At 41.4% G+C, this 27,176-nt stretch overlaps 3 protein-coding genes across 10 annotated transcripts in view; 2 read left to right on the top strand and 1 right to left on the bottom strand.

Moving 5' to 3' along the window:
* The window catches only part of LOC119446199 (inositol polyphosphate 5-phosphatase K-like), a 33,380-nt gene extending 31,611 nt beyond the window's left edge, over nt 1-1,769 (top strand). For all 8 annotated transcript variants that reach the window (XM_049663985.1, XM_037710560.2, XM_049663987.1 and 5 more), the window contains one exon: nt 789-1,769. In XM_049663985.1, coding sequence (XP_049519942.1) covers nt 789-809 — 21 coding nt within the window. In that variant the 3' untranslated portion in view covers nt 810-1,769. The remainder of the gene's footprint in view (nt 1-788) is intronic.
* Nucleotides 1,769-20,610, bottom strand: LOC119446197 (leucine-rich repeat and WD repeat-containing protein 1). The gene is made up of 15 exons (XM_037710558.2): nt 20,451-20,610; nt 19,718-19,940; nt 18,831-18,947; nt 16,426-16,578; nt 15,287-15,790; nt 13,761-13,875; nt 12,689-12,795; nt 10,287-10,479; nt 8,457-8,532; nt 5,993-6,130; nt 5,007-5,107; nt 3,754-3,921; nt 2,813-2,964; nt 1,934-2,038; nt 1,769-1,872 (listed from the first exon to the last, which is right to left on the bottom strand). The coding sequence occupies exons 1-14, from the start codon at nt 20,516-20,518 to the stop codon at nt 1,943-1,945; spliced, it is 2,211 nt and encodes a 736-aa protein (XP_037566486.1). The 5' UTR covers nt 20,519-20,610; the 3' UTR covers nt 1,769-1,872; nt 1,934-1,942.
* Nucleotides 20,611-20,840: 230 nt separating this feature from the next.
* LOC119446198 (mediator of RNA polymerase II transcription subunit 19) lies at nt 20,841-26,159 on the top strand. Its single transcript, XM_037710559.2, has 6 exons — nt 20,841-21,054; nt 21,358-21,511; nt 21,625-21,724; nt 23,519-23,630; nt 24,048-24,151; nt 25,971-26,159. Exons 1-6 carry the CDS (start codon nt 20,877-20,879, stop codon nt 26,043-26,045), a joined length of 723 nt encoding a protein of 240 aa, XP_037566487.1. The 5' UTR covers nt 20,841-20,876; the 3' UTR covers nt 26,046-26,159.
* Nucleotides 26,160-27,176: the final 1,017 nt, after the last annotated feature.

Consider the following 27,176-nt stretch of genomic DNA (forward strand, 5'->3'; position numbering starts at 1 on the left):
TGCATTGTGTGAAAATAACGAGCTTGCTACCACAGTGCCAGAAACGCTGTCGGCTGTATACACCCACGCGTGCTATGCCAAGTCATGCAAAAGTGATAGTTTTTCCGAAAGACAGAGATCTTCGGAAAAAAGAAAAGAAAAGTCACTAGCCGTTGTGCCACACCCTCCTTCATGCCCCGCACTGCATGCCTTCGTCGCGCCTCTCTCCCTTCCATCCACTCGCCAATGTTGGAGGGTTGGAAGGGAGACCGGAGAGGAGTGACGAAGGCGTGTAGTGCACAGGTGTGCATGGCACAAAAAAAGGTATGGCAAAGCGGCTCACATTTTTTTTTTTTCTTTTCCTGGACTTTGCGTTCCTTTTATTTTTGGTGCTAACACCCAGCAGCCAGATTTAATTGTTATAGCCAATAATGCAGCAGGGGAACATTGTAGTAAGTGGTTTATATTATCATAGAACGCACACAAAAGTTAATTGTTACATCCGAGTATTGTTAAAGCCGGTAATGCTACAAGTGGGGTCGACTATGCTTCTTCCTGTCTAAATAAAATGTTTGTCCCCTCTGCTTTTTTTCATGCTACCCAGTTATAACATTGGGATTTTCTTGGCACTTTAATATTGTTATAAGTGGGTTCGACTGTGTGACTAACACTGAACATTAGCATTTCTCATCTAAAATACTCGGCACATATGCCCGTAAAGTATCCAAGAATATACTTGCATGTTCTTGTTTATTCCTTGATCTTATAACTATGATCTCATTCCTTGTTTCTCTTACTTTCTTCTGCAGATTAAGGCAGCTGTCAGCTGAAGACTTCACATGGGTGGCTGCCACTCCTAATGTAAATAGGATTAGCAATAGACTGATTGCGGTACGATTAGTGTATGTTAATGTTAATAATCGTCAAATATAATTCGCGGACAAGACCATCTCCACTGGTAATGACTGGCGGAAGAGAACTCCGGTTAGAATCATGCATCTCATGACAACCTGTGCTTTGCACCGAACTGGTATATACTCTGCGACAGCTGTGCTCTTTGATAAAACTATGCACGGCTATCGGCACGCACAGGGAGGTCGCATATGCAACACCTTGTTCATAAAGACTCGCTACTGTCATGTAGAGGTGTGTTACCCCCTTTCAATTTTTTTCTATGGGAACCACTCAGCTTAGACAGAAAGGTTATATTTTCGTACACTACAGCTGTCTGCTCCTCATGTGTTATTAGCTTATGCTACTGATGTCCACATTCAATGTTGGATTTGAGGCCTTCTGTGAACTGTTGTTTGCATTGACCTACACGCAAAAAATCTTAAATTTGAGCCAGTGTAGTGTAGTATTGTTGAAGCATCAAACGACCGAATTTTTTTATATATAATTTAGTTGTTAGTAGAAGTATGGTACTTAGTCGTGACCCAGGAGTTCTTGTGATACCAATCCCAACAGTTATTGTGATATCGATCAAGCTCACTCTGCTGTGCCTTGAGCACAGGTTGCAGGCTAGGGAAAGCAAGTGGCAAGAGTTGGGTTTTCGTGGCCAGAAGTACGAAAGAAGCGCAATGCTTACATTTACCTGTAGGCTGTTTGTTCAATGTATGGATACTCGATCTCCCTTTGCATTTATTCATTCCATGATGTTGTTTCGGAGGACATATGTATTAACTGCGGTACAAACGGTTATTTCTTAGTGCGAAGCACGTGCAATATTCCTCTTTCGCAAGGTATTGTTTTTCCTTGTTCAAGAAAATAAAGCAAGCAAGCGAAAATGTATGTGGGTGCTGTTTTATTTGATGAGATGATGAATAAAAAAATAATATGATGATTTCACCATCTGATGCAAGATCTGGTGATAGTGCAGTCTCCTGCTAAAATCTGAAACAGAAGTGAAACTTGTAGTCCATGCACGCAGCACTTCGAGTAAAACAGATCTTACAGTGGTGGTCTATCGTGTGATCCTCCATATGCACACAATGTTGATATCTGTGCACGCTACCATGTAGTCGCCATCAGAACTTAGCCTTACTGAATTTGTATTAACCTGAAAATATAAACAAAAATATGATATAAGATTTTTTACATCAAATAACGAGTGTAAGTGTAAATAGCAAACTAACAAACTGTAATAACAAAAACTGAACATCCATACACTCGGAAGCCATGGAATGTTAATTATATTTTGCAAGGGCTCTTGCTATGGCTTTGAAAAGAATACACCACCCATGCCTGACTGTTGAATACGTTATCCCCCAAGTCTTTCAGATAAAAAGTACTAGTATATATCATGTGCTTTCAGTAATTATGGCACATCAGCCTGACATGAAAGGTTTGCTGTAAGCTTAGGTTGTCATTCTCGTTGACTCGAATTTAAAGTATGTACTGGCATATTTTTTGAAGTTTTAGGAACACTGCACATATTTGGCATATTCGAGTGGTTGTAAGAGAGCACACTTTGGCCTTTCTAAGCTTTAGAGCTGTATTACAAGAATAACCGGGCGTGGAAGTGATGATCCAGCTTCCTTATCAATGGAGCCTGTTTGTGCTAGCAGTATTGCTTAGTTATTCCTCTGCACCCTCCTGAGTACCAGAACAAACTGGTATTAGAGTAAATTATCTAGAATAATCTGACACTTGCCAGTTTGTTTTGTTTTTTTTCTCATTGGACCTTCATTGAAAGGAAGAAAAAAAAAATTGAAAATATAATGTTAAAAGAAATATTGTTCTAGAACAAGAGTTCTGAACAGCTTTAGATCGGCATTGAGATGAGCATAAAATGTTCTGTCACAACTGGTAAGTAACGCTTTATGTATTATACCTTTCCATCCTTTTTTTTCACGGAGACTTGGTCACTGCACTCAAGTTTGTCGGGCCATGTCAGCTTCGCCACGGGCTTCACCAATGTTGCCCCTTTTTTTCCAACGTTGTACAACCATATGGTCCCAGTGTCGTCACCGCAGGCAATAACATCTTGGCAGAGAGAGAGATACAAGCTTTAATGATATGCTGGAGATATAGCCTGGCCGATCACCTGGCACACTACTACAGGTGCTGAGTGATAATTATGATAAACACAGTGATCACATTAACACACACAACACCCATGCCTGGCTGTTGAATCCTTTGCATCTTTCAAACAGAAAGTACTCGAGCATCTGCTTTCACTGATTCTAGTAATTTTGGCACACCAGCCCGACATGAAAAGTGTGCTGCAAGCGTGATGACCAACTTAGCATGGCCACAGGATGATTGCACTGTTCACCTCCTAAAGTTAGTGGTGTGGCTCAAACACAAGGGAAATATAAATGAGAAATTAGGAGGAGGGGGTTTAGCTGTTCAAAGTTGTGGGCTTGGCTTAGCAAATAGCCCATCTTAATTTGGCAAAGTCATGAAGAAACCATATATATTCTGATGTCAAGGATCCTCTGTGATGTTTCTTTGCCAATATCTAAAATTAAGTATGTATAAAATACATTATGCAAGTACTTTTGTAGCTTGTTGGAAGCAAGATAATGAAGGGCTTCTGCTTGACAAGGCAAGATTTGTAAAGGAAAATTTCGAAAGCACTGTGCAACTTTTGGCAGATACACATAGTAGACAATTAACAGCTGCCAGTGTTGCTCATTTACAGCTGCCTCGTGCACCATGGTGCTGCAAAAGTGTTTTTAGGGCTTGTATAAAAACCAGACAAGATCGTTGCCGAGTGCAGTAAATATAGTGGTTCCCTGCAATAAGTGCCAAAGTAGTCCGGTTACTCACCAGCCGTGGCTGATGGGTAAAAGTAGTCAACCTTGGTGTCACTCCAGAGAAATGTGCTCCTGTACTCCACTTTGACTTTCTGCAGTTTCTGGGAGAACTTTCTGATGGAAGCCACATGATTGGACAGCTTCCACATGCCAATCATGCCACTGTTGGAACACTTGCTGACTGGAAAAAGCGAAAATGTGCCGCAAGTCATTTGTTACACTCATACCCCCACCCTTCAAAACAGTATTAAACAATAGTACACGATCTAGCTGTTGTGCTTCAGTCTACTTAAAATTTTGTTGTGGTTGAGGCTGCGGAAGCGTTTTGCATTCGCCCATCGTATTGTCGCGATGCTGTGAAATGCGACCTTGACTATGCAACACCAGCGGTTTATGCAGCGTTACACAAATTCAGCTTCTGTAAGTGCACAGACGAACTTGGCAGGCACACTGGCCACTTTTGCAGTCTTTAGTCTAGCCTGGATGTGTAATCTGGTGCCCGATCACTGATGAGTGGCAAACTTCCCACTATGGTTTGCCGTCCACTGCTGTGCCTGCCTTGGTTGTTAGGCCTAACCAGCACTGTTTCGCCAGGTGTCGGCAACTAAAGTTTTGGCTTAGTGCCGAATAGTGACACAAATCTATTTACAGCGGCAGTAAGTGAGCCGTGTTGCCTTTAAACCACCTTTAGGGCATAGTTCTGCGCCATCAGCATCACCGAGGTGGGGAACAGAGCTACTGGCTGAAGATACAACGTAGGCGATTTGTGCATCTGCGAATGCAAACTGTTTTTACGAAGATTTGGGTATTGCACGCAGTTCTTTCCGTCAGTTACACACGTGGATATATATATATTTTTCTTTTTTCCGGGATGTTGTAATTGGGGGTGCGGCCGACTTATACGTGGAAAAAATATGTATATCCGATCATTTTGAATAGTATTTTGAAAACTTCCAGTACTGAAATTTGAGCCAAAGCAAACATCGAATAGCATAATATTTGAAAAGAAAATTTGCACAAGCTTAGTGTTATGTAAGAAAACTGCATAGACAACAGTGCATGACACAAGGATGCTCAAACAAATTATCAGTACTGGCTGCTCTTTCTAATGGTTAAACTTCTTGTATTTACTGTAAGCAGCGGCTGTACTGAGCTGATGCACAGCTGTGACCCTCTCAGTACAAGCCAAATTTGCAACAGGATCATTTTACAAAGATTCTCCAAGTTTGAATGCCTGCTTGAGTGTGCTCCATGAGAGACTCGTACCGATCATGTCATCTTCGATCAGCACCAAGCCATCAACAACAGGCTCCTCTTCGATGGAGGCTCCATCTTTTGTTGGCAAGCAGAACTCTATGTTTGGTGACCTGCAAATGTTGTAAAGCCATGCAAGGTAAATGCCATGAATCAATCACTCCCCAACTGTAGATGTCTGCATCAGAAGTCGGCAGCATTTGGCCTAGATGTCACTAAATTCCAGTGATGGATGCTCGCTGTGTAAAATTTCAATGTTTCTAAGTCTCGTTCTCAAGTACATTTCAAAATAAATAGGAACGGTAATATCAGAGGCTAAAGGAAAGAGGCTAGGGGAGGGGGGTCAGGGGGTGTTTCTGTAAATGAAGCTGTATTCGCACCTCACCACCACCCTGGGTCACAATTTTGTAACGATGCCTTTTCCAGACGTTATGCCTTTCGGCACTTTTCGTGTTTGTGAGTGATCAAGCGACGCTCCACCCAACGCGCAGCTGCTCATGAACGTGAAAAGCACCGAAATGCATTAGTATTGAAAAAGGCATCGTTACAAAATATTGGCCCTAGTTACTTGAGATGGAGTCGTTCCATATGTAAAAGGCCCAGCTTTCCCATCCTCCACCCCGCGTTCCTCACCTGTAATATAGTGAAGAACATGATTGAAAAACATGATTTGCATACACAGCAAACCAGAAGCACACTAAGAATAACATTCTCTGTTGCCATTATATGCAAGATCAGTATCTTTCCCTTATCAAGTTGGGCTTGTAGCCCCCCCCCCCCCCCCCAATTCCCCCTTAACATTTGTCATGAAACCACCAAATTACAGGACCATGGTACTTGACCACCTGATTCATTCGTACACATACACAGGATAAAAAGTGCAAGCCTGCTTTCTCCCTTTCTCATTCTAGGTGCCTGGCTACATTAGGTCTACTATCACCTGCCCAAGTCTTTCTTTAGCCAGAACAGATTGGGTGCAAAGCATTTCAGGTACAAACCTGTCAACTTTCACAAGCGACTTTTGGTCAAACTTCCAGCCAAACAGGCCACCATGGCAGGCAGCCAGGAGCAGCTCATTCTGAGTGCTGACACACAGTTGGAGAATTTCGCACTTTGGTTTCAGGGTGAGCAGGTTCCTAAAGGAAACAATGCCGGGGTGTGCATGTTGTTGCGCATCAACGTTCAGCAATGACAGGCTGCAGTACAAAATCACTGCATAAAGTATATGATACACACAGCACACAGTTTATTGCACAAGGTATGCAGAGTTTGTTTCACTGAATCATAGTGCTGATTCACTCACGATTGCTGTAGTGCAATATAATGCTAAAAAAAAAAAAAAGAATGCAGTCGTACTGCAGAACTTATGCTAGAGATCCCACTTATGCACAAAAACAGCGTCCCAATGGAAATTAAAAATGCCCCTTGCTAGTAGAATGCGGCATCATGAGAAAGCGAGAATACTGCGAAGGCTATCATTCTATAATGGCGAGCATGGTGGTTTATTGTCACTTTTCATCAACACAGACCTTAAAAAACCTATGCAAGTTGCAGGTACTGTACAATGACACTGTTTCAGATGATATAAAAGATGACACACGCACACACGCACACGTACACACATATATATATATACTGTATGGGTAAGTTGTAAGAAGAGACAAGAGCTATGTATAAAATTGAGAAGGTGTCACAAGGAAACAAAATTGGCATAATAACACATACCAATACATCATTGAGAAATACCTTAAGGGGACACTAAAGAATAACACTAAATCAGATTTAGACCAGTAATGGTCTTTGAATAGTCTATTCACATTCATTTGGTGGAAAAAGATTGATTGAGAAAATGATGGCCAGGCTTCAATTTTTCGCACTGCGGGCCAGAACATCAGTGCCAGTGCGTCAGTGCAACGTCACAAATTTCGAAGTATTTGCTCGTATTCAAGCTATTTTGGCTAGATTTAGGCGAATATAATATTTTTCGAATACGAATAGTAAGTATCGAATAGTCAAATGTAGGCACTTATATTTACAGCTGGATCGTTTATTTAGACATAATTAGGTACACAATGCTTTCACTGAGTTGTAAAAAGAAAAAGACACCTAATGATCAGGGGCAATTTGGATCAGTTTTAAACACAACTTTAATTGTCACTTAAAAAATTGCATGAAGCCTGGTCGCAAACAAGCTAAGGATGAATGGCTGTTGTATGAGTAGCTTTTCAACAATGTTAAATAAATGGTTGCAAAAAAAAATCTGCTGAAAGACTCGTGTGCAGTAAGCACATGTAAAAAGCCCTATTGCAAAGAAACACTCATTGGTTGTAAAACTGCTACATGACAAGACTGCCAAAAACATTACGTGACAGACGACAAGCAAAATCAGGGGTTGTCATGTAGGCTTCCTCCACGAAAACGAAAACAAAGCTTGCGATACTCATCTTGTATCTGCATTGCTTCAAAAACTTTTCTCGTTTCACTTGTGATAATTTACGATACATTGTTTAGCCGACGGAGAACAGTAACAAGATGTTGCAAAATATTTGGCTTATTGAATTTGAAAATATCAAACAATTAATTTTTGAATACGAATAAGAATAGTTAGTGTTTAATATTCAATTCATATTTCAAACTTCGAATAATCATATTCATATTTCAAAAGTTCGAAATGTTCTCAAAACTTGTAGCTGATAGCTTTAGAATGAAATGTAGGGCTCCTTTACTGATGAGCCGTTAACACCGCAACTGCCGCGAAAATTTTCGAAAAATTTTCTTGTAGTGCAGAATTTATTCTAAAAGATACGACACCAGAAATCTCTATTGCATTTTTACTGGTCTTGCTGAAAAAATTAGCAGAAGTCATTGAGTATTATTTCTTTGTCGAAATTACAACTGCACATATACACATTTGCAAAAATTGTGGAAAGTTCATGACGAGGTTAAATCGTCATCGGCATTTAAAGGGTTAACCAGATCCAAGCAGATGTTGCTGAAGTTCATGACATTCGGTCTATCTGGTGTGGGAAACTTAGGGCGATGTCACCACCGTCTTTTGCTTTCACATTGTTTCTGGCTTGTCAAGCCTCCTCTCATGTTAAGAGTGGTTGCTTTGCTACTGCAGAGGTGTAATTTACTAATACTATAGCTTACCTTAGGATAGGGATGAAACGGAAGAAGCCTACCAAAGATAGGTTCTATGGTGAGACAATGTAAGAATATATAACAGTGTAGCCGGGCAGGTACCACATAGAAATAAACGCAGAGGCCAATCAGTCATCTTAACTCAACAGGTGCGCCTTGCCCAATTAGGTGAGATGGGAACCAATGGGATGAGAGCGAAATCTCTGTGCCACTGAGTGTTTCTATAGAAAGAGAAGAGGCAAGGGAAGAAACAAAAGCAGGAGACAAGCAGTAAAAAAAGGTAAATTAAAGGAGAAAAATAAACACAAAGCAACATACACAACTTTTGTTTGGTAGCCAGGTGCTTTGGGCAAGCCAATGTCCCATAGGTGAATGTTGTCATCAATGCTTCCACCTGGAGGCAATGACCGCCAGGAGTTAATGTGGAGTTCGCTCAAAACGTGAGAACGAAAGAAAAAAAATAAAAAATAAAAAGGTTCTCAAAGACACTTAAGCTTGTTACAGCTAATAAGGCCAACTTATAAGGAACAGGTGGACGTGTGAATTCTCTCCTTTGCACCTAAACTTCACTGTAATTGGGCTTGCAAAAGGAAGGTGGAGAAAAATAGAGCCACAATCGCACAATATCTAACATAATAGAACGAAATTATAGTAGTAAAGTTGTGACTGGGCCAACCATTCACTGTACCTGGAACATTATATGTAAAGTCACTCAAAAATCAAAAACTAATTGAATTCCCATAATTATGAATAAAATGCTGATTACTAATCCATAAAAAAATGGCATGAGCACAAAAGCATTGACAGCTTAACTGTCGTAGGTTGAGTTTTTCAATTCACATTGGCATGTTCACGAGCAAGTGTGAATACCAGAGACTTAATCTTTCAATGGCAATTGATTTAGAGCTTGTTCATTAAAATAATAAGAAAAAAACCTTGCCACTTGCCATATTATAACACCTCTAGTTTTGCTAGGGGCTTGGAAATTATGAGTTTTTAGCATGCCAAAGGACTACCAAGGTGGCTGGTGTTAGCTATTCAGTGGGAACCGTTCGAGACAGACACTGTAAAGTTTAATTCTGTTATAAGTTCAATGGTTCAGGTGCCTTTACGTAGTTACCAGAGGTTAACCAAAGCTCTGTTAATGTTAACATTTGATAAGAGAAATTTTGACATTCCTTAGAGTTCACCTCAGAAGTGAGATACGTAATAAGCTTCACCAATTCCACTGCCTACAAGGTGGCAAGTTGTTCTATTTTTTAGAAGACGTAGGAATTCAACAAGCCACATTTGCATTTACTAGTCTAAAGGTGAAGCTTTACTACACATTGAGTTACCATAACGTTTTCTGTCACTCATCCGAATTGCAGGGTGACACAAATTTTGAAAAAAATTACGGGTAAAATATGTTAAGTACAATGCATTCTCTTTCATGCTTACTCCAACACTCTATCAAGCTACAGTGAATGATTACGAATTTCTGAATCGTCGCGATAGACCTCACAGTGCGAGGAGTATGACCACAGTATAATGTGGTGAGTGGTGAGCTGGTGCGTGAAACATTGGTTGCTCATAATTCTGGCTCATTGCAGCCTGCTATTTGCAGGAACACTGCAGGAACAGCATGTATTTAAAAAACTTTTTGCTCCAAGTAGACAAATACTGAGGGGTGTGCGTGCACTACATTAAAGATTATTTGCCTTTAGACACAGCACAGAGGCAGCAGCAAACTTAGAACAGCAGAGACTTACAGGGAATACATTGTTTTTTAAATCACAGTGCCTATTTCAACGACTCTGCAGTTGCTGATTTCGCCAGCTTCAGGAGCGTGTCTGCATAAACTTGTGCAGAGCAAGTACCCGTCTGGTGTCCTTTTATCATCATAAGATTTCCAACTGAAGGTTCAGAGACTGACGCGCGGAACTTGTCCACAACCAGAACTTACTTCTCGTAAATATTGATGCAACATTTATAAAATTGTAAAATGAGGCCACATTTGTAAACTTTAGAAAAAAATTTTGAAAAGTTGATAAGCAGGCAAATGTAATGTGACTGACAGCAACAATTAACGAAGATCTGCGAAAGGAAACATGTTGTCCAAAGAGAAGGCAGCTTGCAAACTCTGGAGGTTAGTACGGAGCCACCTACTGAGCAGCCACGTAGGCTGGTTGGGGCAGAAGAGCAGGCAGTTGATGTACTTGCTGTGCGCCTCGAACAACTTGTAGCAGACAAGCTGCTCAGGGTGGATGAGGTTCACATCGTGTGCCTTGCCCGCCACGGCGAGCACGGCACTGGGGTGCCCGCCAATGGGCAGCACTGTCCATGCCAGGCAGAAAAACTCCTACAGAGGAAGACATGTTCTCGTACTTGTTAATCGCTCTGTTAATCGCTCTAAATTAGTCTAGACTGATGAATTGTTCCTTCAGAACTCTTCTTTGGTTAGTGTCGTGGTAAGAGGTTGGTCACTTGAAATGAAAATAAAGATAAATGTTACATTTTAAAAAATGTCGCACTGAAACGTCAGTGCTGATACATCAGCGTGGCGTCACAAATTGCGCAGTATTTTTTTTTTCTTCGTATTTGGGTCGTAGTGGCTGAGTAGAAGCTGTCAAACATTGCTACGTTTTCAGCTCCTTTAGACTACACCCCCCCCCCCCCCCCCTGTAGTCCATCCATCTTTACCGATCAAAAAAAAAAAAAAAGCTTGTAAAAATCCAACAACAATGTTGGAATCTATGCGAAACGAAGCTTAATTAGAGCAGTTAATTAAATACTTTACAGAAACTGTAATGCCTTCAGGCAAATATTTGTATCGAAACAAATAAATAAACGGCGACGTGAACAATTTGCTGGTGGCAGGTGTATGCACAGAAAAGGATGACACATGTCATGCTAAATTTAGGGATTCTGTACCTCTTGTGCCACAGTGGGGCATACCCATTCTGGATGATTAGCCGAGAACGAGCACACCCCCCCCCCCCCCCCCGTGAAACATGCCAAATGGCTAAATCGGAGAAAGTAAAGTAAATGAAAGAATGCATGAAATACAATTGACCATTCTATTAAAAGATCGTTGTGCTTTAGAGATATCTGTGAGCCGACATTATGTCTTCATGTTTTATGTAGGAAGTTATATATATATATATATATATATATATATATGTATGTATATATTTTTTTTAATGCAAAACAGAGCTGGACATACATAGTCAGCATACAAGGTTCATTTGAGCCATTTCGTGGGTGCTCATGTGTACTCATTAACAATTATTTTGCCAAAGTAAAATTTTGTTGCAGTTGACCTTTAACAAGTGAAACTATTTCAAATAAGCGACACTTCGTAGCCGGCCAGTGAATATGTGAACACTTGATATTCAAAACTGAATTGATGTGCTAATTTCGATTACGAATGTGTAATCGCTGCAACCTGCTGCATTACAGCTGTTTGTTGTCTGTGATGTGCAGCTACTAGAAGTTCTGCAAATCTACCGGAATTTTTTAATCGAACAGCCAGAATTTTTATTTTTCTCCTAAGCAAGAATTCTGCCAAATGTTACATTTTAAGAGTCAAGCATATACTACCCATAAGGAGAAAGTATCCATAATTTAGAAATGCAACAATACAATGGGCCTTTGCCATGATGGAACAGTACCCTCAGCGGCAGTCACTGAAATCGAAAAAAATGTTTTTTTCCTGCGGGAATTTGCACTTTTGCGACGCCAGATGTCACATGGTCACACTGTGTACATGCTATGCACATTGCCTGCTTCGTCTGGTGTATGCAGCAAACAACAAAAATCACAAGGGGGGAGACACCTACTGCCAACTTTCAGCTGCTTTTTATTATCCTCGTTTATTGTGCAGTATGTGCATCACCAGCCCGTGTTTACAGCATTCATGCATCCTACTGCACCCACTTCAATTTACTAAGAGCACAAACGACAGCAGCTGGAAATGTTAACATTACGACCCCGTGATGCTTAGTCACACATTCTACGGCAGTGCATCGCTCTTGCTTACATCCGCGAGGCATACGCACAGCATTTGCAGTCTCACAGCTCAAAGGGCGCTGCTGGTAGAGCGGACGACCCCCAATAGTAATGGTGACGTGGCTGCGCATGTGCAGAAGGCGCACCCAGAAAAGATAATTGTTCCATGAAATGTCGAACTTTTTATGCATCCGAACTTTTCTTTGCTCCACTAATAAATGCTCTGCAGTCAATGCTTTCATTACGAAGCAACACCTTACGTGCAAAGGCAAAAACAGACCCATGTTTATTGGATTGTCATAGCTATCATACTAAGTATATGCAAGGAAAACACGGGGAACACGGGAGATGGGAATTCAAGACAATGAGCAACACAAGAACAAGGTGAGAGCAGGAGCCAACGTTTCAACAAGTGGACTTGCTTCTTTTTCAAGGCAACATATGCTCTCCTCGGCACAGTATACGATTGTTGAAACGTTGGCTCCTACTCTCAGCTTGTGTTGCTCATCGTCTAAGTATATGCAAGAAATATGAAGCTATAAATGTGTGTATTCCCTTACCTCCTTGAGGTTGGCACTCTTGTAGCGTTTCACAATAGTTCCTGTGCTGCAGTCGATAAAGTTCACAACCCTACCACCGCAAGTAGCAACAATGTTGGGTGAGAGATCTGAAAGTTGAACCAACACAGTCCATGTCAATTGCGCACAATATCTATGGCATAGTCACAGAAAAAAAAAAAAAAAAAGGTCTTCAAACTATGCGCATTTATGCACATTACTCGTTAGGTATGTCATAAAATGACAAACACCTCAGTTGACATACACATTTCTGCATTAACCTGCATAGTTCATCATCTTAAAGGGGGCACTGAAGTTAATCCAGAATGTGGCATTGCAATACAGGGAACTTTGAAAAGATTAGTTGCAACGTCAGCAGAGGCATGGTACATCGGAAAGACATCAAAAGTTAAAGACAAATGGCGACACTATCTTGAAATTCTCACAAAAGCTCTCGACGTGGTACAAGATTTAGCAAAACATATTGTTGTGCGAGTTGGTTTGTTGAGGCTTGCAAGCAGCGCCAGGGAACACGAAGGACAAGCAAGCAAGCATCAAAATGATCACAAGGCCAGGATTTGGAAGTGCCTGGCTGTGGCTAGTTAAAGGATAAATAATAAAAATAGAGTGAATTGCATTTTAATATAAACAGTTCAAGTCAACAGTTTTGGGCATTCTCCTATGCAAAGGACTTCATTTTTTTTCTTCCTTCTAAAAAAGCCATTATTTACTGCCAAAGCAATGCAGAAAGCATTTTAACTAGTTGATATTCAAGTTTATCAGTTAGTATGCAATTACACTGTTTCCTCTTTAGTGTTCCTTTTATTTATTATTTTTTTTTTTTCAGGTTTTACCTGAGTGTTGTTACAATTCGAATCATGCGTGGCTGTTGCATCTTGAAGTCTACTTTGAATTATTAAACTGGTGCAGTGACCTGAAACACAAAAAGAAACTCAGATCACAATAATATTTCCTGCATGTGTTTTTAAGTGGCTGAGAGGAATGGGGACACTTCGACAAACAAGGCATGTGTGCATGCATGCGCACAAACAGACAAAGCTGAAGGAATGCACACCATTTTCTCCACTCTCTGGTTGAAAGGCGGCCTGCCACACTTGAGTTACGGAGTCGCCAGGGTCTTGAGAATGGCCACGAAGAAATATGTGCGCTTCAGCCCCTTTCACACTTCCCTGCAAGACAGTATCATTGTGAAACACTGAAAACATCACGCTGTGAGTTGGTGAGTACGAAAAAGAAGTACTAGCTAAATCTCTGGTTCCCTTTTTCATTACTAAATCAGATTAACATTTGTTCTACCAAACTGACATGCCACGGTAGCCCAGTGGCTATGGCATTACACTGCTGAGCTTGAGGTTGCAGATTTGATCCCGGCCGCGGTGGCTGCATTTCGATGGAGGCGAAATGCAGAAATGCTCGCAAACTTCGACTTAGGTTCACGTTAAAGAACCCCCAGGTGGTCAAAATTAATCCATAGTCCCCCACCACGGCATGCCTCATGACCAGATTGGGGTTTTGGCACATTAAAACCCAGAATTTATTACAAATTTTTTTTTCTACCAACCTTTCGAGTGCCACCTGTGAAGTGCAAGATGGTTTTTCGCATAGTAACCAAATTGATAGCATCAAAAATGGTATTATTTCTAATCAGTACGGAAGCTATTGTAGTGTGACTCAAAAAGGCCAATGCACACGACTACCATGGTTGTGGTGACAGTGCAATGGTGATAATTGTAATAATTATAAGGAATCCTGGAGCACAAGTGAGCTTCCCAAGTGAGCTTTCCGAGCAAGGGACATGTCTTACCCTGACGGTTTCAAAGATATTGATAAGACAACAAAATTATATTAGATCACACAATAAAATGCAGTGATAAAGATATTTAATGAAGAATTTATACGAATTTTTGATGCCCAAGGCCAACCTAACATAAAAAAGAAAGCACGAATACAGTCCTATATTATGCAAATAACCCAGAGGATCATAAATATACTCGTATGGACACAACCCCTATTGTGCTGTCCAGTGGCTGTCTCAACATGCATGGGGAAATGGAAAAAGCTAGAAATGTGCTCAGCACCCTAATGACAATAAAAGAATGCTCCAATGAGTTAAACATGACAGTGCATTTTATGGAAAATTTCATTTATGAACATAGCCTGGCCTCTGTATTAACGAGGTTGTACTTCGATACCGCCTGTACTTGCACCAAAGTTTCATGCCTACACCATCACCTGCTGGTCCACTTATTCGTGCCAGCGAGTGCATTACGTCCCGAAAAACCGTTCCCATGAGAACACGCTGCGTACTGGATGTGTGCAGTCCAATGTTTAAGATCAATTCATGAATTAACCTACAAAACCACAGAACTGTCAGCCGTGCTGTTTCAAAACAATGGCTGCAATGCACCAAGGAACAATCTTTGATAAAATTTTCATTGAAAGACACCAAGTTCAAAAAATCTACGAAGTTCAGCACAGAAATGAGGGAATTCCTCCCCTGCACAGGATTAGAACTTGCTGCCACTACAACACAAAAGGCGTCAACTCAGCGCTTATGAGCTACATATGAAAAACACATACCTTTTCCTCCTTTGAAGGAGCAACTTCATATTTCAGCTTTTTCCTTGGCGTACATGGCCGTTGCACCTTATCAAACGAGCCATTTTTTGCTGACCCATTCAATTCACCTGTACCAGCTTGAGGCAAGCTTGCATTTCTGCTGTCTGCATCTAAGCTGGATATGCTTGGCACAGGTTTACGATCCTCAAGGAGCAGGATTTTCCTTGGAGATGCAACTCGCTTTCGAGGGGAGCCATTCAATCCATCAACTTCGGCCGATTTATTCAAACCTCGTGTCCCGCGTCGGGGAGAGCTCACGATTATGTCAGAGCCATCTACGATAGATTTGCTTCTGACAGGCTCACAATCGTGTTCAACCTTTATGGTAGACACGACTCTCCTAAAAGGAGAACCAGGCTTCTCTGAGGACTTGAGCCTGTCTGGCTTCTTCTTTGGGGTGCTTGAGGCTTTGGCACGAATTCGTTGCACTTCCTCTTCAAACAGCTCTCCCCCAAGAGTTTCCACCTGAAATGAAACAGGAATAACACCCATGTGTAAACATTGCATGAGCTAGAGAACAAGTCCATGCACTTCAATAAACATCACGAAAACGTAAAAACGCAGATAGTGCATTTTAGTGCAAGTCTCTTGCTTTATGACAGCTTGCACTTTCGTGTGACACTTGGAAACAGCCTGCTTTTTTTCATGCTTAGCTAGAACGCTGAAAATTATTACATAATACCTTGGGTTCAGTAAAATGAGCAGACATCCTTACCAGATATTCACTGAAAGAAATTCAAAGTGAGCCACTGCCACATTTTACTACTTGTTGCTGGGCTAGTTGGTTCACACGAATTACGATGTAAGAGGACGTGAATCAAATTGAAATAAGACTAGGGCAGGAAACAGTGTCACTCACAACTAAATTTATTCAATGCAGACAGCTTCACTTTCATAGGGAAGGTACCAGCATGCGCAAATGTACTTGTGCACTGCTATCAGAGGAAGGAGATAAAAATGCAAAAACACATGCTTATTCTAACACATGTCGATTCTAGAACTGTTATTCTACACATGTCGGTTTCCGAATGTAATTCGTGAAAACCACTGTAGTCATTGAGACCCAGAAAAGCATAAGCATGACCGAATCATACACATACCTTAAATTTCTTGAACTTAACTGAAAATTCATTGCATTCAAAATGCGTTCTTCTCAGGTGCCTCAAAAAATCTTTCTTCACGGTTCCGACTTCTTCATCACTGGCTCCAGGAACAAGATTGTCCTTGAATGTGGATTCCCAGATTCGAGAAATCTGAGCAAGGAAAGGTAGCATATTTTATTTACACCATGTGCAAGTAAACAGAAAAATTCAGATTGCTGGAAGAAAAACTGAACGCACAGAGGTCACCTCTCAGCAAACAGGCTGCAGGCTACCGAATTAATAAAGCACAACCAGGACTTTACAAGTTGCAGAAATACAGGCCAAGATGAGCTCCAACACGTTCACAAGCCTCAAGGTAAGGTACTCAAGGTCAGGACTTAGACTTACTAATCCAGTGTGCTTATGCTTGCCTTACCAATAATTGTGTGGATAGAGCATAAATGCTAGGAAATCACCACAAAAATTATTTATGCAGAAATCATAACTAAAATGGTACAGTGATCTAAAAAGGGAGGACAGGCTGCTGCAGTGGGTTCAATTCCATTGGCCTCGATCAAGATGTGGCAGAAACAGAACAAAGGGATATGTATAAAGAAAGGAAAAGAAAACAAAGAAGAAAAACTAGAAGTCATAGGAAGAGAGGACACAAAATAAGCAACTGCTGAAGAAACACCAGAATCTCAAAAAGAATGCAACACTAATTCTATCACGAAACACGAAAAGAAAAGCATTAAGAATGATCAAAACCGCCGAAAGACCCATTACTTTAGTCATACAACATTACAAATGGACGTTGAAGAAAAAAATAACTTAATGTTTATTATCATATCGGAATGCAACAGGAACACAAGAAAATGTACTAGTAACCCTTCCACATTTAGAAGTGTGTCAAACTTGGGGAAAAAAAAGAAAGATGTTTAGTAGCTACACATCAGGGACAGTGAACAGCTGTCATACTACAGCATAAGTGATGGGGTTGCCACCTTTAATGAGAAAAACAAATTCCACCAGAACCCATCTCGCGATGAGTGTCTATGTTATTGCAATTAGCATTGAAGCAATGTAGTGACACTCTGTATTGCCAGCACCGAAACTTGTCATGTATGAAGCGTGTATGCTCCCCTCTCATGAATCCCTCTTTACACGCTGCAACATCTAGCAGTGGCACTTCGAAGTCCACAAATGGCGCATGTCTAAATATACATTCAGACAAGATTGTCTGAATATAATGATGCTGCTTTGATTTAGCCCAGCTCCGAAGAAATTTTAAAGGACTTTTATGTGTTTTTGTAATTAAAGAGGGGCACATATACAGTGACCCAAGTTGGCAAGAAAGACAATGATTGAAGAGTGGCATATAGCCAGTGTCGTGTACTCAGTGACGCAAGTTGATCCAATAGTTGGATTCGAACAGTTCCTTTAACACAGCAGCTTGATGCTCTACCCACTAGAGTCTGGACCATAGACTACCCAAAGACCCCTGTTGACGGGAAAACAGTTAGAGACATACAAACATCCAGAAAAGTGCATGAAACATTACGAGTGAGAAGGGTAGGGGTGGCATGTTTTTTTTGTGATAAGTACGGTAAGCAAAAATGCAAACAAAATGAGAACAAAATAAGGTGGCGATATGCCGAGTACAGGCCCGGTATTTTGTAGCGATGCGTTATGCTTTATTCTATACTAGTCTTATCATCCACTGCTCACGGCCAGCAGATCCCATTGATAATGTGAACGGACCGTCGCTCTGACCACTGACCAAGCGCGAAAAGGCATTAGCATCGGAAAGGCATACTACAAAATACCGGCCCAGTAGAACCTCGTTGATACCATCCCATTTCGCACGATTTCCCGGTGCCAACGTTCATGATTGAGAACAGAGAAAAATGTCCTAATACAGCTATGCTTCCTTTTCACTGGTTAATACGTTCCCGGAAAACACAATCTTTCGGTACCGATGTTCAGTAAATCATCAAACTGCGATCGTATGATATGTTTTCCGGCCCCTAGATCCCCTGTGAACAAGATAAGGCACGAGGCATGCTGTACCCGTGTTACGTGAGAATGCTGGTGTGCACTCAGTTTTCTTTTCCGGTACCGGCAAACCTTTTTGGGGTTTGTCACACGCGCGTTCACAACTATCGCCGCTAAGCCTATTGCGATAAGCATCTTCACCTATCAGTTTCACAGCGCATGTGGCATTGTGCCGTTGGAAGCAAAGGGCATGCTTTTAACAGACAATCGATTTCGATTTGGTATGCAATAGGAAAACAACGAAGCGGACTCGGGCTGCTCAAGCCGCCCCAGCTCGACATTCGTTGGCATCTCATTCAACAACGATTTTCACTGAGTGGGCACGTCAAAACTACACACAAGTCACTAGACACCCTGCAGATGTTTACCTGAGGCAACAGTTTCTTGTCGCCGAGGGCTTCAAGTTTCCTCAGAGGCTGACAGTCGGCTCCGTCCAACAGAACCAACTTGGGAAGGAGTGATACGGCAATGTTCTTGTCGGCTGACTGTTTATGAGAAAAAGAGGGAAGGAGAAGTCAGAGAAGCAATCACAACATGTCCTCTGCGCCTAAGACATGCCTTAAGGAGTTAAGATGATTATCATTGTATTTTGTAATGCCAGTGAAACTCAACAGCTCTCAAAAGACGAGAGTCTATAATAAGATTTTTATGACAAAAGTGCAATGCTCACTAGGCAGGGTTTCAGCTACGTTCAATAGCAATCACATCTTAGGCAGCAAATTTTATGCCACGATGAGGGAAAAAAAGATCAGCAATGCGTCATCATTGCATTTATGTAAACGCAGCTCCTGTCATGAGCAGCGAGTATCTAGACACTGGCCAACAAGGAAACGGTCTTATGTAAAGGAAGTTTTGCGATTACAGGTCTTGTATCTGTCACTTGCAGTCGACTGCTTGTGTCAACACATGCAACTGCAACACATTTTTATGTTATACATATTTTCATCACGAAGTATGCTCTATGCATATCTTCAACTCTCTCTTTTCCTTTTTTTTTTTTTTTTACATTTGCTTTTGGACGCAGAAAACGCATTATTTTACTAATGCTTCGCACAGGGGTGTACAAAGTCTGAATAAAAACGTAGTGACACATTCAAATTAAGTGTTATGAAAATGCACTGAAAGCAAGGCAGCATTTCAAAATTTGTTTCAATTAAGCCGTATTACAAATTAGAAGAGTTTGCATCGAGCAGACAAGCCAAAAGCATGTGTTAGAAAGTAATCGATAGTATGAAGACAAAATTTTTGAACTTACAAGGATGGGATTACCAGCAACCAACAGCTCAGTTAATTCACTGTAGTCCTTTAGAAAGGCCAAGTCATTGATCAAATTCTCCTCCACATTCAAGCACCGAAGTTTGGGAAGGCCAAGGTTGGGGATATCTCTGAGCGAATTTCTTGACACATCGAGGCTCTCCAAGTTTTTCAGTCCCTTAAAGCAGCATGGGTCCAACACTTTAAGGTCCCTATTGCTCAGGCTTAAAAAAAAAAAAGGGGGGGGGGGGGGGGGGGAAGAAAAATTGTTAGTTTAAGAACTGTTCAACCAGAGCCAACTGAAAACAATCGGAGACCATCCAAAAAGGCTTACAGGCTTGGAATAGGGCAAATAACCCAGTTAAATGTTAATTTATATTACAAGTAACTTGGTACTAACTCAGCGCGGTGTTAAAAAAAAAAAAAAAAAAAAGGAAAGAAAAAATGTTTTCGCACGGTTGGTGTGAACTGAAAGTTCGCTTCCTTGATTTTTATGCCTGGTACAACCTAAGGCAGCTTGTTTTTCTGCACGTAAATTGAAGACTCGCTTCCAGATGTTTCATGTAGTTAACACGCACGTACAACAATATATCACTCAGCACAATCACAATTTCCACAACCACTTTCATCGCTGGTCACCAACAAGTGGTCACTAATATCATACAAGCCATAAATATTTTAGTCCAATTCCTACGGTAAAACGTGCAGTCGGTTCCACTTTCGTCAGAACTTACTCTAATTCTTTCACATCGCTTAGTGATTTGCACGAACTGAGAGAGAGAATGTCTTCGGTAGAAATCATGTTTGCGTGCAGTCAAAACACGAAATCCCGCGCCACCTCAAGACATGCGGCCCATGCGGCTTCGCGGGAGGAGGGACAGAGGGGCCGTGAGAGGGCAATGTGTACACTCTAGTCGTGCTCTAGTCACTATGGGTATTTGGTGGTTTACGTTAGTGTTTACGTAAGTGTTAAGCGTTACACTCTATACTAAAAAGCTTCCATTTATTAAGCTGACTTGTAAAACAAGAACGAACAACCGAAAAACGTTTTTGAAACCACGTCTTGAGCTTCCGGTGACTACTACGCCGCACTTCCGGTCATCGTTAGCGAAGTGCATGATGGGAAGGAAAAGTTTTAGGAAACAACATGGCAGACGACAATGGCTGAGGTGGTACGGCGGACAGACCAATATTCTCCAAAATCGAGCCCTCGCGGCTCCCGCTCGCCGGTTGTGTCTCGTCAGGACACAACCGGAACACTTAAGACGACAATTTCTCTCGGCAAGACTCCAGCCATTGTTCACAGCGGTCCGTTTTATCTCATGAAAGAACCTCCAAGTAAGCGAGCATCCTCCGTCGCTCTTTTTGCTTGTCGCATCCGAAAACGCTATTGCGCCCTAATCACATTATGGTGATCATAGGGAAAGTACGCATTGTTCGCCGCGCAGTCGCGTGTAAACGCCGGTTCTGCTGCTGTAATTTCAACTAGCAAAAGCCCCCTTATAGCGGTTTCTTGGCAGCTGTTCAGCTTGTCAAACGTCTGGGCCTCGGCGCTCGTACTGGAGCGGTGTACATTTGCGCGACAAGTTTCGATTTCCGAGTAACGAACCGCCACTATCTTCTACCTCTTTCTTTTGCCAGAGAGTGAGCTCACCGGCGCCACAAACCTGATGGTATCATATGGATTGGAGCACTCCTACAACAAATTCAGCGGTCGTAAGGTCAAGGACCAGCTCAGTGCTTTCTTGCCCAATCTGCCAGGCAACATCGATGCTCCCGGCGATCAAGACAACAGGTGGGACCCTTTTGGCGTCTTGTATAATTGTTGTGCACAGTGAAGCTATCTCCCGTTTTTCACAACGAGCCGTTGCAACGCAACCGGCAGTGATGTCTTCTTTTCACTTGCAGTTCACTACGCTCTCTCATCGAAAAGCCACCCGTCGGTGGAAAGGAGCTCCTGGCCCTTACCGCCGCCCAACTGGTCGGCTTCAGGCTTCATCCCGGACCGGTTAGTGAAAATAAGTAATGCACGGCAGTGGGCTTAGTCTATTCGTACTCGGAAGCATACAGCGCGCAACAGGAGCAACCGTAAGCGAGAAGACAGGAGCGAAGTTACAAAGTGAAAGGAAAGACGATCGCATAGCAGGGCATCGACCTGCGCTTGGCGACCTGTCTAGCAGACATGAGTTAGACTGCAGTAACACACACGAAAAAAAGAGAGAGAGAGAATCAGAAGCATACACCGTGTTTCACTAAGCACAAATCACAGTAACCTAAAAAACAAACGAAGGCTGAGCATAGCTCGAGTGTGCGCAACGGGATTAGGACGGTATACATATAAAACAGTGCACGAAATGTGCGGTACATCCTGTGCACATAATGTGAGCAATTCTGTCACAGTCTTGGCAGGCGTTTCTCCTGTCTTCTCTTTAGTGATTTGCTATTGTGCTGTGTTGCATGTTACTGGATAGTGAGAGCTCACGATTTTCTGCCATCTGTCGCTTTGGCTCTTCCGTTCTCTACATCACGGGGTCATTGCCCTTGCTGTTTCAATGCGCCTCATTTATTTCCTGATTGACCGTAACATGCTGTTATCCTTTGGAATAGTGCTTTTTCTTCTTCTTTTTTTCTGCCCATTAAGACAATCCTCTAGCCATAGACCAAGAAATGGTATATGTGTTGAGACTATATATAAGTGTGCCTTCAGAATTGTAGCTTAGCTAAGAGCCGTCCAAACAAGAGTCATATGAATGGATGCAGATATAGCCGTAGTTCTGGCTTATCATTGTAATCGTGTAAACTATCCACCATCTTTGCGTTGGCACTCGGGGCAGAAAGTAATGGCAGGTTTGCAATGAGGAAATGTACTTGCTATTACCAGAGGCATGCAAAGAAAGTATGTGCATTATCAGTGCTCAGTTGTTATTAATCTGCACATAGGCTAGAAACATTGCATACTTTTGGTTTATAGGTATCTCTTCTCATTTAGTGTTCTGCAGCTGCTGTGCTCTGGAGAAGTTGATGTGTTGTCAGACCTCACTGCCATTCCTTTCAAAGTGCCTGCAAATTTAACTGCATGCACTTAGTTTTATAATGAATGTCCAGATGTTCTACAAGAAGTTACTTGTAGAGTATGGTGATTGCAACCAGGAGACTATCCAGGATTTTGATTTAAGTGTTACAATGGTTGGAGGGAATGTTCATTTTTTTGTGTGTGTGAAGTGGTGGTCGGACCATGTTGCTCTTCTTTGCCACCTTTACAACATGCTGTTAAAGCTTTATAACATGCTGTTAGATTTAACCTGGTGCACACACTTATGAACCCATTTATGTAGCCAAAACATTTATTCGTTTCGATTCACCGCATGTCCATGTATTCTTCCACAAACGTACGCTTTTTTCTGTGAAGGTAATCAATAAGACGTTTCGTTGTAATCATGTTTAGCTTTCAGATATTGTGAATAAATTTTATTCATGCCATTAACAAGCTTAATTATCCCAAAGAGCCAGGAAACTTGTCATCAACACATAGAATAAAGTTGTGTCAGTGCCGTTCATAGCACTTTCCCGGCCATTGCCGCAGTTTGTCTTTGCAGTTCAGCAAAATTAAATTTTCACCATCGTATTTATTGTTCTAGCACTGAGAAATAAACTCGATAAGTGCTTGTGGGGATTAATTTCTGAGGAGGTGGGGCGGGCATAGGCAGTACAGTGGTGTGTGTCCAAATTTCTGCTTGTGGCACGTCTGCTTCCTGCAAGTTGGCCCATCCTCATGTGCTGCTACTCTAAACACTCTTTTCAGCTGCCTGAACAGTATCGCATGATGAGCCAGCAACCACAACGAAAGAAGCACAAGCATAAAAAGCACAAGCACAAAATGGGTGACACACCCAATCATGAATCTCAACAGCAGGGTGAGTGTACACATTCTGATATTCCTAGATTGCTTGTCCATGGTGTTGGTGTATTGTCCATCAAACTTTAGTAGCTTTATTACTGTCAGTGATGGTGAAAGACCTTTTTCTTAACTTGCAAGAGTACTTCTCTGCACTGCACATTTGTCCAAATAGTGGCAAAACCAGTCGGGGTACAAATGAAGACCAAGTGCTAGCTGGACATGCTCTTGAGCATGGTTTCTTCAATAGAGCCACATCTACACTTTCCGTGTCATAAGACAAACTGTGCTCATCACCACTGATTGCACCGTCATTAGCTTGGCAAACTGCGTCATGGGAAAGCTGACCTTACAGTTATGAAAACAGTTCATTGTGCCACAAGGAAATCCCCCCTAACTGCCGCGTGACGAGCTCATTATTCTTTTTTTTTCTTAGAAAATGCCTCCGATGCCTCCCACGAGAAGAAACACAAGAAGCAGAAACGGCACGACGAAGAGAAAGAACGGAAGAAAAAGAAGAAAGAAAAAAAGAAGAAAAAGGTAGGTCTCCTTTCGTGTTGCTCACAAATGTTGCCTTGGCGTAACGCTGCAGTGTGAGGTGGCATGTTTGACTCAATCCGTGGCGGCTGCATTCCAATGGAGGAGGAATGCAAAAATGCTTGTGTACCAAGCTTTGGGTGCAAGTTAAGAAAAAACACCAAGTGTTCAAAATTCATAGTAGACTAGGGGTGTGTGAATATAGTAGTTTTTGAAACCGAATTGAATACGAATCGAATAGGGTGCCAAAAGCAAATTGAATACTTTTCCGATAGTTTTTGAGTAGTAAACAGTCGTTTTCATAATTAGTATAAAACGATGTTCACATCCTAGAATTCATAACGTTAGCAAGCTTCTTGGCACGTTATGAAACATTGTTTATTAAAAGCACAAATGGACATTAAGTGTCCTATTAAGTGACAATTAAACAACAAATGAGCAGCGTCTTCCCATGCACAGGACTCTTTGGAGAGTGCAAATGATCGCTGTATAGCCAGTAAATTCTGGCTCCTTGAGCTACGAAGCCTACTCCACTTTGTACATTCTTATGATGTTCTTGGCCTGTACTATCCCATGAGGATGATCTATACTCAAGGTTATCATACCTTTACTCCAAATTTATGTTTGACTCGAAAGCAGTTAGAAATATATTCGTATTTACAAATAGTGACTATCCAACTAGAAGGCAGAATAGGACAAAATTTAAATCATTATTTAAAAAATTAAAAACATATTATTATTAAATATTAAAACATTATTATCAAAAAACATATTCGCACACCCCTACAGGAGACCGCTGCTATGGTGTCTCTCATATCCCAGCTGTCACATGGAGCCATTAAACTGCATCAATCTATCATTGAAAATGACGATCACGGTAACCCGTGATCAGGAATATAGGAACTTATTGGGCAGGAATGGCGAGAAAGCGCATTCAGTGAACTGGGTGGAAAAGAAAACAGGTTGTTAAAGACCTGTACTAAAGTTTTTACCAAGCATTGCATGGTTTTGTTATTGCCGGCTCTCTGACGTTGTCAACTATTTGCACCCTTGCGACACCAATTTCCTAAGAATTTTTGTCGTAGTTCCTGAGAATGGAATTAAGAAAAAGCTCATAAAATATCCAGTTTGGACACAATATTGGGAAAGCATGGTTGGAGTGCACAATTGCCGATCGTGTAGGTGACATCAAGCATTATAGGAAATTGAAAAGCCGCATGCATGCAGCTAATGGGCTGCATTTTGGCGGCCACTGCTACAGTTTTCTGGCATATGTTGCATAACACAGTTACCGTGCGTCTCATGATGAGCCTGTGACAACGAAATGGCATTTATCTGTATTACTAGAAAGTGAACGTGCCTAAAGCACTAATAGTCTTCAGTTCTGCACTTGCAATGTGCACACTTAAGTTACTGAAATTACAAGGTTAATTAGGACAATTTGGCAAATAAAGAGTATGCTGGCAATTATTGCATGGGTTTTGATGTCTGGCAATGATGTCAAACTTGGCCCACAAAAATGACTATTTTATCCTGAATCCCTTTGCTGAAACGCACACCGCACCTATACCTCAGTACAGATTAAAAAAAAAAAAAAAAAGTGCCTGAGGTCATGGTACGCTCATAACAAAAATTTTGCAACTGTCGCATGGCAGAGTTGTTGCCCAGCTGCATAAATAAAATCTGCTTAGATAAAATGACACGTAACTACAATAATGGTCCAATATTATGGTTTTATGAATAGTATCCGTCCAGATATTAAATGCATGCGCAACCCTTGCTGAGGTTTTTGTAGCCGACATTTCTCACGTTTGCTTTGCAGAAGCACAGTCCCGAAGCCACACCAGCCAATCCTGGCAACCCAGCACTTTCCAATGGTTCCCAAAGGGTCATCTAAAGGTTCACAAGTTCAGACACAGCGCTCAGCCATGCCCATTCACGCATCATAATTGTACCATTGCCTCTGCCTTAGCATGTAAACCTGCCAAAAATATACAGGGGCTGGATCTGGGCAATGCTTTTTGTTGTCTTTGCAGGATCTTTTATTATTATTTTAATTTTTTTAAACTGGTTGTTAAGGCTAGTGCAGCTTACTGATCAACATTTCGCTCACCTAAGTTTTAATATTCTATTTTGGCATAATGATTTTTACACACACAAAAAAGAAAGCATTACGAACACAGAAAAAAAAAAGAAGAAAGAAGTGTTATGAAATTTCATCAAGCATTATAATGCGCCATAGCTGTGAATAAACCATGTAGAACTCGCCAGTGTGCTCATGTTGGCGTTATCACACACATGGCCTGCATCTTGGGCATAGAAACATATGTTTGCTTTTGTACGCTCAACTGCCTGCAGTAGCCTAAAATACTGGCATTCCAAACACAACAGAGCATGCAATGCAATTGCTATAGGATATAGTGTCGCATTGCAATGATGGTACGCAGGCAGAGCGAGGACGTAGTACATGGAAGAAAAGTACTACTATACTTCGTATTTAGCGAGCTTGTGCCCTAAAAGCTACTGCAGCAAGCATGGTGCCAGTCATCAAATAGAATGACAGTGCTGGCAGCTGGCTTTATATATATATATATATACAGTGGAACCTCGTTGATACGATCTTCACGGGAACCGGGAAATAAAGCACATCACCTTAAAATCATATCGTCCAATGTATTATCCAACCAAATTGTATTATCGGGAAAAGAAAAAAAAAAAAATGTATCATCCCAAAAAACATGTTATGCAGAATCATATCAGCGAGGTTCCACTGTGTATATATATATACACACACAGGGCAACATCGTAGATTCTGGATTGATCAGTGTTTACCACAACAAAGTCCTGCCTGTCTGACGTACACCAAAACATGTCAGATGCCTCATGCTAAAAGCTGCAGCAACACTTACAATTTGATATTGCAAATACGTCTTGCGTGAAAGCAGAAACTAAATGCCGAAGTATAATAATACTGATGGGGAGGCAAAGGTACAAGTGACATACACATGGCATCAGTTTTGAGTCTACT

Source organism: Dermacentor silvarum, chromosome 3, assembly GCF_013339745.2.
Source record: "Dermacentor silvarum isolate Dsil-2018 chromosome 3, BIME_Dsil_1.4, whole genome shotgun sequence".
Classification (NCBI taxonomy): domain Eukaryota; kingdom Metazoa; phylum Arthropoda; class Arachnida; order Ixodida; family Ixodidae; genus Dermacentor; species Dermacentor silvarum.